Consider the following 10,020-nt stretch of genomic DNA (forward strand, 5'->3'; position numbering starts at 1 on the left):
TGTTTTATCTACAACAATTTTTCACAGCTCAACAAGTACCTATACCATGTGAAAATCTTTGTAGTTGACAAGTTTAACTAATAAATTTCTACATAGTTGCAAAAGAAAACTTTATTTGAGTGTGGTTACAAATTGTTGGTGTAGAATTGATAAAAAAAAAAATACTTGATGTGCCTTGCAATCACTGTTTACACAGCATTTTACTTAAGACATAATTAACTTGGTAAACAGAAGTCTTTACATGTAATAACAGAAGAAAATATTTACCTGATATTAACTTCGGAACATATGATGAACAAGAGATCCAACACTTACAGTCAATGATGACTTCTCTATCTGATGTTCTTTTAATATAAATATAAAGAGATGATTGCCAATGAGACAACTCTTCAAAGGGACCAAATGAGATAGAAGTTGTAAACATAACTTGGGAGTTTTAAATTGTATGGAATTTCAGGCTGTTAAATTGAGAAAGCCTACAGCTATACGAAATGATTTTAAAATCTTTAAATGTTGCTGGGACCACAATACGATTGAGCATATGCTAAAAAGTTGAAATTGTCATACACTACCTTTTCTATTGTTATAATACTGGTGCAGGTGATAAACTTTGATGGTCCACAATTAGAATAAAAATATTGAAATGCTAAAAATTAATTTTTGTGATTTCAGGTCGAATGGCCCATCTGTTGAATCAGTCTGCAGCAGGCTCTAGTGATAACGACAGTCAGTCTGAATCTCTGACACCACGATCTCAGGTACCCGGACATTCCCCACGACATTCACCTCATCATTATTTCTTCTCACAGGTTCGTTCAATTATTGCTACACACATTTAATGAAAACCAAAAGATTTTTCTTTCTGTATTATGCATCTTCTTCATATAGCCAGTTTAAGAATTAGACATTTTACTCTGAACAAAAAAACCAGGTTCATTGAATCAAATTTTTGCATGAACATTAGCACACCAGGTATCCTGGTCCAAAATCCATGGATGAATTTTATTCCTTAGGAGCAATTAATGCACAATGTGATACTGGACGTTGGGTCAGTAAAATCTGTCACTGAGCATAGTCTCTGCATGGGAATCCAATCAAAATATTACTTGCTCATTGTTACACATTGTTTATTAATTACTACTCAGGATTTGGATCAAGATACCTAGTGTGAACTGTTAAGCTTTAAATTATATCTGCTTATCTTTTCTGTTCTTTATACTTTTTTATTTCTTTTCGCATATGCATGATTATGTTTCTTTTCTTTCAATATAAACAAGATTTTTATTTAGAAATGTGTGTGTAGCTTTAGTTTTCCCATTATTCATATCATCCAACTTATTGCTTCAGTGTGTAGTTTTAAAAGAAAGAAAATCCTTCGACATTCTTCTTCCATAAAACAAATGTTTGTTTAATTCTTATTTTTCATTTGATTAAAATGATGGAAAGTTGAATATTATATAAACATTGAAGCAATGAGTTGTTTTCCTTCCCACCTACTCACAAGAGCCTTGATTTATTACATTTTGTTTTTGGTATTGTTGTGAGACAATGCTTGATTTTGTTTGCAGTGTTGTTTCTTAATACATAAGAGTTTTTTCTAACTGTAGTTGCGAAAGGGGTCAAATGCAAATATATATTCACGGTTAATTTTAAAACATAAAGAGACACATGACACTTTTTAAGTATTTCTCAGATGTTGGTTGCATTTCATCATTGTGAATTCATGTCATACCATGTTTTAAATTGAACATTAGAAATAGCCACAGTATACAATGCACAACAAGAGACATTGGCACTCCATGGGCATGGTTATTGATAAACAAATATATTAAATGTTTTTGTAAAAAAAAAATTGAATTGCTTTAACATGTTTAAAAATCAAGAGATTTTAAATTTCATCAGGATAACTTTCTATTGAACCATTGTAAACAAACTAATTTCTTCAGCTGGAAATGCAGTTTCTATAATTGGGAAATAAAGGAGTTGAAAAAAATATTTTCTAATTTAAATGAAAATGTTTCATTCCCTATTGTTAATTTTAATCTCACAGTTACTAATACCTGTTGTTTTAACTAATGGGCACTGGGCACTTTTTGTTTTTCTAACAGACTCCTGCTGATTTACTTTCCAATGGATCAGGTCCAGAATTTGATCCTGTTCTCCTTCAAAGGAGTATGGTAAGTTAACTCTCCTGTTTTATATAACCTTACACTAGTAAATAGTTCTCCATTACTAATACATATATTATAAAGGGATTTGTCTAAATTATATTTCTCCTTTTGTAGTTTGTTTATATTGATGATGAGGCTGTTATGTATAAATGTGACACTCAGAAAAAATGCTGTCACTTATGTTGTACTATTTATTTTTGTTATCCTCAGCCATTGTCAGCAGACAAGCACTATTTCTGTGTTGACAGTTTTATTGTTGGGTTCAGGTTTTTATCTCTGAAAACACTTGATATTACAAACTTGAATACTAAGTTTAAGTTCAGGTGGATCTGACAAGGTTCTGAAATACAAAGCATATTATCAACATACTAATATAAAGAACAGAGATGTGAAAAGAAAAAAAATATCAAATAAACAATAGTTCAGCTCACAGAGTAGGGATATACTGCAATCATTTTGACTAGCCATAGCTTAAGTACATTTAACACAGCTTCTGTCTGGTAATTGGTTGGGAACTTTTAGTTAAATGATGTCAGCTTAGTCATGACTGTCAAGCAGTCACTTTTTTTTGGATAATACTTTGAACTTTTGATTTTACCCTCTGAACATGCATTTTTTTTCATTGTCTTTTTTGTAAAGTTTTTTTTTTATGAAATTGTGTTCAACTTCTTTTAAATGTTATCATTTTAAAGGAATGTATGTGGTTCCAAAACTATTTTTTTGAAAGAGTAAGAATAAGATTTACATGTAATAGCTTTAAAGTGATTGATTTTCTAAGGCTTAATAGGACTTTGATAGTCTTTTTCTTGTGTTGTTGAATTTTGTTTCATAAAAGGATATGAATTTGGATTAAGGAAAAATGATTTGTTTTTCTGATTTTCTGTAGATGTCTTTGCAGATGGAACATGCTTTGATGTTCCCAGGCAGCAGACAACGGAGGGGACGGAAAAGGAAAGCTGAGAAGATGGCTGAACTTGCTATGCAAGAGGCTCTTGCAAGAAGGGAACACTCAAAGAATGTAGTTGGACATGATCCTGGTTAGTTTTTGCCTGCAATGAATATTACAGAACCAAAATATTGATTGTCATGCTTATTATGGCATCTGCAATGTCAACACAAGTGTTAAGTTTGTGATAAGGTCACATGCCAGACATGAGTCTGTGTTTACAGTTAATGATAATGCATTGTGGGTTTATAGGGAATGATAAAAATATTTAATATTGGTACAGACATTTCACTTCAAACTGATATTTATCCTTGGCTCTAAGTTGGAAATTCATAGATCAAACCCCAATTGTGTCCAACCAAAGCCTCATGAATAAAAGAATGGATTGGTTGGAACAGTCAGAATAATATGTTCAGGTGTCTTCTTACAGACTTGCCTTGTGAGCAGGCACATTAACAATCAGATCTAGTGTGGGGGTTCAGTATCAAGCAGATTATATTTCTATAATATAGTTATATTATCATTCTTTAAACATGTAATTTTTGCAGATGAACATGAAGTAGCCATCAATATACATTTGGGCTATTTTTCACTTCCTTGTGTAATGATATGTTGCATTCTCATTAATAAATTAGGATTCGTGATGCATTGCCTCTATTCCACTTTTGATATTTAATATGTATTGTTGACATGCTTGCAGCCACTATTGCTAGAGGAATGGGTTTTGGGGTTACTGTAATTTCACTTTTGGTATTTAATATGTATTCTTTACATGCTTGCAGGCACTATTGCTAGAGGAAGATGTTTTGGGGTTACTGTTATTTCACTTTTGGTATTAAATGTGTATTCTTGACATGGTTGCAGCCACTATTGCTAGAGGAATGGGTTTTGGGGTTACTGTAATTTTGATATTGATCAATTGGTATAATTGGTTTATTGAATTAATTTTATTTCCCAGAATCCCGAGTACCTGTGATAAATCTGGAAGATGGCAGCCGATTGTCAGGTGATGAAGCTCCACAGAAGAAAGATTTAGAGAAATGGTTGGACGAACATCCTGGATACATGATAGCTGATTGTGAAGAGGATTTTTATGATGTAAGTTTATTTCATTAAAAATGTGTTTGTTTGATGCACAAGTTAAACATTACTCTGATGTATAAAAAAATATGTGTAATATTCTGTGATAATGTAACTCAACAATGAACAATATCTTGAAATCTTTAAAAAAAAAAAAAAAAAAAAAAAAAAAAGAAGTGTAAAATATAGAGATATATGAATCAAAGATTAAAAAAAGAAGTAAAAAGAAATATGTGTTACATTCATTTGTAATGTATCTCAACAATGAACATTATTTTAAAATCTTTATAAAAAAAAGAAGAAAAGAAGTGAAAAATAAGAAAAATAAATGATCAAAGATTTAAGTGATAGTAAAAAGTAAAAAGAAATATGTGTTACATTCATTGTAAATGTAACTCCATAGTAAACAAATTACTGAAACTTAAAAAAAAAAAAGTGCCAGAGATACACGTTATATTTTTCGTGTTTACATCTATACCTAAACTATTTTAATAATCTGGGTACAAAAAAGTTATTTTATGTTCAATAAGAGATTGATTATATATGATGTCCTAATTGTTTAATAATAGGATATACCAAGACGTGGCAGAAAGTCTCGTCTAGATCCATCTATGATTGATCCTATGATGATGACTGGTGAAGAAAATGTCTCCGTTGTAAATAGAATCACAGGCAAAAAGGTAAGTTGTTTATTTATTAAATTTTTAAAATTTCTTTGAAACTTGTAGAAGAGAAAAGGTAGATTACAATTTGGGAGTCAAATTGGCTGTTAAATGAAATATAATTAAGAATTTCTCAACTTTGTAAAACTGATTTTTGTTTTTCAGTAAAACCAGTTTATTTCCATTGAAAATATTTCTTTGCTCTAGGCTACAAAGCTAGTACCAAAGAAACAGTGAATTGGCAAACTTTCACATCATATTGACAGTGTTGTAAAAACAAATGTACACTAATAAAAAACATAACCAAGAAGAAATAATTTGTGATTATCTACTGGCTTACAAAAACCATGTTAAAAGACACCTATTTGCTAGTTTTGTTACCAAAATGTTCTGAGATTGGCCTTTATCAGTGAATTGTCTTTATTAACACCAACACAAATTCACTGGCAGTGTAGCAACAGCTAAAAGGTAAAAAAAGTATTAAGATAAGATTTTGATTTGAAATTTATGCCAAGGTGTTTCAAATTATGGTATTGTTTTTCAGATTACTGGTGCCAAAGCCCCACCATTGAAGTATTTAACAGAATGGTTAGAACAAAATCCCCTTTATGATGTAGATTCCAAATGGTCTGATATTGTTCGTAGTAAGGTGTGTATTTTTCTTATCATTTATATTTCTTGTTTAACATATGAATTGTAGAATTGCTTTAAACGTTGATTGGATACATAGAAGTGTAAACAGAGGAGCAATTTTACTTAATGGAACAGCTATGATCTCTTTTCCTTGTATTTCAAGAAATTTCTGATGAAAATATTCAAAGATTGACTATTTTAAAGTTGTTTTAAAGACTAAAATTTACTATTTCTTTGTAACAGTATTATTTGTGTGACACTTTGGTTGCACAAAGATATCTATATCATTTGTATCATTTTATAAAAGTAAAAGTTCACCTATATTAAGTTCCTTTACCATATAATGAAATTGACTAGTCTGGGACAGGTGATTGTACATTATATCTGTTTTGTCCTTGTAGGTTAATTTACCAAAGTCATTACAGAGTCGTGTTGTGACACCCAGCAGAGGCAGGAAACCAAAGGACACTTTATCATCGTCAATGATGGGTTCAGACATTCCATTCAGTGCTGCATCATTAGCTGGGCTATCAGGATTCCATAGTCCTGGTCTAATGTCTATGTCTGGATTACCAAAACTACCTCTAGGAATGCCATTTGGTGCCCTGCCTAATTTTGGCCTTGGGAACCCACTTCTTGGAATGGCAGGCTACTTACCTGGCTTGACAGCATCTCATTCAAAAGACACTGAATCATCATCAAAAGACAGAAAATCACCCAAATGTAAAGAATCAAGTAAATCAGAATCAAAATCACCTAGCATACCTCATCCTTCATTCCCATTCATGTATAATCCCATGCTGCTTAACCCATTGTTTGCTGCGCAAGCACAAAGTCTGGGATTTTCACTGCCAACTAGTCTACCGACGTCATTTGGAGCTTTAGCCCACTCTGGCTTGATGAATGGATCGACTGCCGATTCTGATTTAGAAGAAGGTGAAATCAAACGTTTTAGTCAAAAGGAACGCAGAGGAAGTAGTAGTGGACTACAGGATGCTCCTCAAGATCTCAGTGTTAAAGCTAAGCATCACCACGAAGGTGGTTCAAAACATCGTCGTGAGAAAAAACATTCATCACATTCCTCTGATCATCATGACAAATCGTCGAGTGCCTCCAAACAATATAGTGCTAGTATACAACAAGACGAACCCACAGACTTGTCAATGAAAAGCAAGCCAAGTACGCCAGATTCTGCCAAATCAAAACCAAAAATTCAAAGTTCTTTTAAATTGAGTAAGATTGTAGACACATTAAAAGACAAAGTTAACAAAATGGAGGACAGATCCCGGAAAGATAGGAAATCAAAATTAGACAGTATTTTGAATAAATTGGTCGAAGATAAGGAATTAGGAGGCCAAGATAGAAAATCTGTGGATGAAGATGGGTCTGTTGATCTTAGTATAGGGTCAGACACGAAATGTGATGATATTAGCAAAGACGAGGAAGACAAATGTTAACATGCTCTATAATGTTGTACTGGCCAGTTTGTCCGTAAAGTCATTCCCCCTCTCTTGACCACCACCATATCTTGTTTGTATATAATTTATTGACCATTGTTGATGTATGACTTGTTTTGAAGCTTGTACAATCTTATTTATTGTATGTAAGGTACTTAAAAAACATTTTTGGAATAATTGTGATTTATATTGATATGACTTCGATTAAACCTGCCGGACATTTTTTCAGGTAATTTTTATGTACATAATTTATTTGTTGTTGTTTATTTAATGGACAGAAAGGGTCGGAAGAGCGTGATGTTACACATTTGTACATTTTTGTAATACTAATGTATAAATTTTGACTACAATTGAACAACATTTACATGTTATTGTTGAAAATAACTTATTCCTGGATTTTTTTCTGTTTTTTTTTTTGTGTATTCCAATTTGAAACAGTCAAGAATTAATTGTAATGTGTTTCCTATAATCATCACACTTTATCATATTCATCATTTGATAGAAACAACCTTATGTAAAACAGTACAACATGGTGCTTATTTAGAAATTTGTTTTGTTTGAAGAAAAACAGGGCTGGTAAAAATATGTATAATTACCATCATCAATGTAACAAATAAAACGAAGCAAAATTAGAACTTGAAATTTTAAATTTCAATAGTTGGGGAAATTGATCTGCTAATTATGTCTTAGTGCACTTGTTTGTCTAACAAGAAATGGTTAAGTTAGATGTATTGTAGATAGTACCTTTTAATTATGTATTGTTTTGTATAAGGAAGCATTCTATCAGATACATCATCACATTTTCACAGTAAAACTAGTCTCATCATTAAATCATAGTGCTTGCCTTTATCCATATTGCCCTTTGATAGGGAATTCTAACAATAATATATTATAACAAAATATTAAGGAACAGATTAATGATTTCCTACTTTAATTAGGAAAATGCTGCTAAAATTGTATATAGTATAATAGATCTCTAAATTATTTACGTTGAACTTACATTGAAAACACACCTGTTACTATTGCTAACATTTCTGGTTAAGCAATCTTTAAATCATGAAAGTATTTCAGGCCAAATGATCATCCGTTTTTATACACTGCTACAAAAATCTATTATTAAATGTCTGTTCTAGTTTAGACTAACAGACAGTGAAATTGATATGAAACAGACCTTTTTCATTTAAGTAACTTAAAATATTAGAGTTTAACATGTGCAAGGACTTTCAAAAAGATTTTTATGTAGTGAGGCTGATTTTACTGTGAATTTGTGATCTTCATTGTCAGATATGTTTGTCATAAGATATTGAAGATTAATAAGAAATCTCAGGGGTTCAAAGTATTACATTTTACCGCTTTATTAATATTCCATCTTAATTTATTGACTTAAGTAGTATGGAAGTAGAACTTTAGCAATAAGATCACAAACTATATTTAGTAGTTGATTATTTATTGATGCCAAAAACAAATGTTTTACCTGTTGTGGCTATGCTTTTCTAATGTTTCTAAATCTGCTCTACTGCTAGACCTATGTGCTTCAGTGCAGATAGTTTTACAGTGAAATCGGTAGGGAAAATTAAGTTTAATTGTGAGGAGATTGCATGAAGCAGAGATATGTAAGGAGAAAATATGATTTATAGTTTGTTTAATTGAAAAGATTTAAATGAAAAACACAGTTTTAATGTTGAGTAATGGTTTCATGACTATATCTTTTAAATTTTAAATTAGAACCCTTATTTTAATGAAATTATTTTGGCTATCAAATTCCCAACAAGACTTAAAAAAATGAGTTATTTGGAATTTTCATATACAAAAGTTGAACACATGAAATGGACGTTTATAGTAATTGAATTTTAAGGTATATGTCTGAATTGATAATTTATTGTTAATTTTATCAGGTTTTACTTACTGCATAATTTATTAATTAACTGGAAGAATTTGTTTATACCAAATTTTTTTACACATTTTTTATTTATGAACACTGTGATTGAAATTTCAGTATAAATAGTAAATGAATTTCTTTTTACAGTAAAGTTACATATTGAATCTGTTTTGCAATGTATATATGAATGAATTGTTGACAAAACAGTATTATTTCTTTTCCATTTTATTGTTAATCTAATGGAGATCAAAACTTGTTGGAAACATGATTTTTCTTCATCATCAGAAATAGCACAAAGAAGTCTTTTGTACATGTACTACCATAACTCATTGTAGTCTCATCTTTCATAAATAAGAGTTGCTTTCTGGGTGGTTTCAGGAAAACTAAGTGAAATTAACTCTATTCATAAAATGTTGTGATAAATGAAAACTTGGAGATGATTGCATTTAAAAATTAACATTAGTCTTTGGTTGTTTGGCGGTTGTGGTTAAGTTAATGTTAATTCATTGTTTTCCTCAGAAATGACGTTGTTTCATTAACTATAGTTTAGGGTAATCAGTCATATGTTATCAACACAAAATTTCAAATTGAAGTAATTTAATTACTTGGCTAAGGTTGTTGGTTCAAATATTTGTCAACTTTTCATAAAATTTTAATGCAAGTTTTTGAAGATTAAACATTTAACTTAATCTCTTACTGTAGGTTTTTGTTTGTACTTGCAACAGAAGTGTACTGGTGATTGATAGTAGAATTTGTGAGTTAAATCATGATGTTTAGGAAATTATCATAATCATTTTCATTTGTATAGTTTTCTGTTAGAAATCTCTTGACTTTACTATGGCCTATGTGCTAGTTTAAAGTGTGTAGATATTTATTTTTGGATGAATTTGAAATCTGACATTTTCTCATTGATTGATGTGATGGGAATTTTCAATAAATTAATTGACATTTTCTGTAACAGTTGTTTCTTTCTTTCTTTATCAAATACATGTAGTTATATAAAAAAGAAAATGTGGTATGATTGCCAATGAGACAACTCACTCACCACAAGAGACCAAATGCCACAAAAATAAACACCTATAGGTCACCGTACGGCCTTCAACAATGTGCTAAGGTAGCAATTAACAGTTAGGAAAAAATATCAAAATTTGCCCTTATAAATTTTACCATCCCCTTTTCATTGCTTTCTTGC

General features: G+C 30.8%; 1 protein-coding gene across 22 annotated transcripts in view; it reads left to right on the forward strand.

Annotated features, from left to right (window-relative positions):
* The window catches only part of LOC139523380 (chromodomain-helicase-DNA-binding protein 8-like), a 46,703-nt gene extending 36,917 nt beyond the window's left edge, over nucleotides 1-9,786 (forward strand). For 8 of the 22 annotated variants that reach the window (XM_071317348.1, XM_071317352.1, XM_071317355.1 and 5 more), the window contains 7 exons: nucleotides 673-809; nucleotides 2,109-2,177; nucleotides 3,058-3,208; nucleotides 4,076-4,215; nucleotides 4,767-4,877; nucleotides 5,404-5,508; nucleotides 5,894-9,786. In XM_071317348.1, coding sequence (XP_071173449.1) covers nucleotides 673-809; nucleotides 2,109-2,177; nucleotides 3,058-3,208; nucleotides 4,076-4,215; nucleotides 4,767-4,877; nucleotides 5,404-5,508; nucleotides 5,894-6,949 — 1,769 coding nt within the window. In that variant the 3' untranslated portion in view covers nucleotides 6,950-9,786. The remainder of the gene's footprint in view (nucleotides 1-672; nucleotides 810-2,108; nucleotides 2,178-3,057; nucleotides 3,209-4,075; nucleotides 4,216-4,766; nucleotides 4,878-5,403; nucleotides 5,509-5,893) is intronic. The other 14 variants (XM_071317353.1, XM_071317354.1, XM_071317359.1 and 11 more) reach the window with 6 other exon arrangements.
* The last annotated feature ends 234 nt before the right edge of the window (nucleotides 9,787-10,020 follow it).

Source organism: Mytilus edulis, chromosome 5 (assembly GCF_963676685.1).
Source record: "Mytilus edulis chromosome 5, xbMytEdul2.2, whole genome shotgun sequence".
Classification (NCBI taxonomy): domain Eukaryota; kingdom Metazoa; phylum Mollusca; class Bivalvia; order Mytilida; family Mytilidae; genus Mytilus; species Mytilus edulis.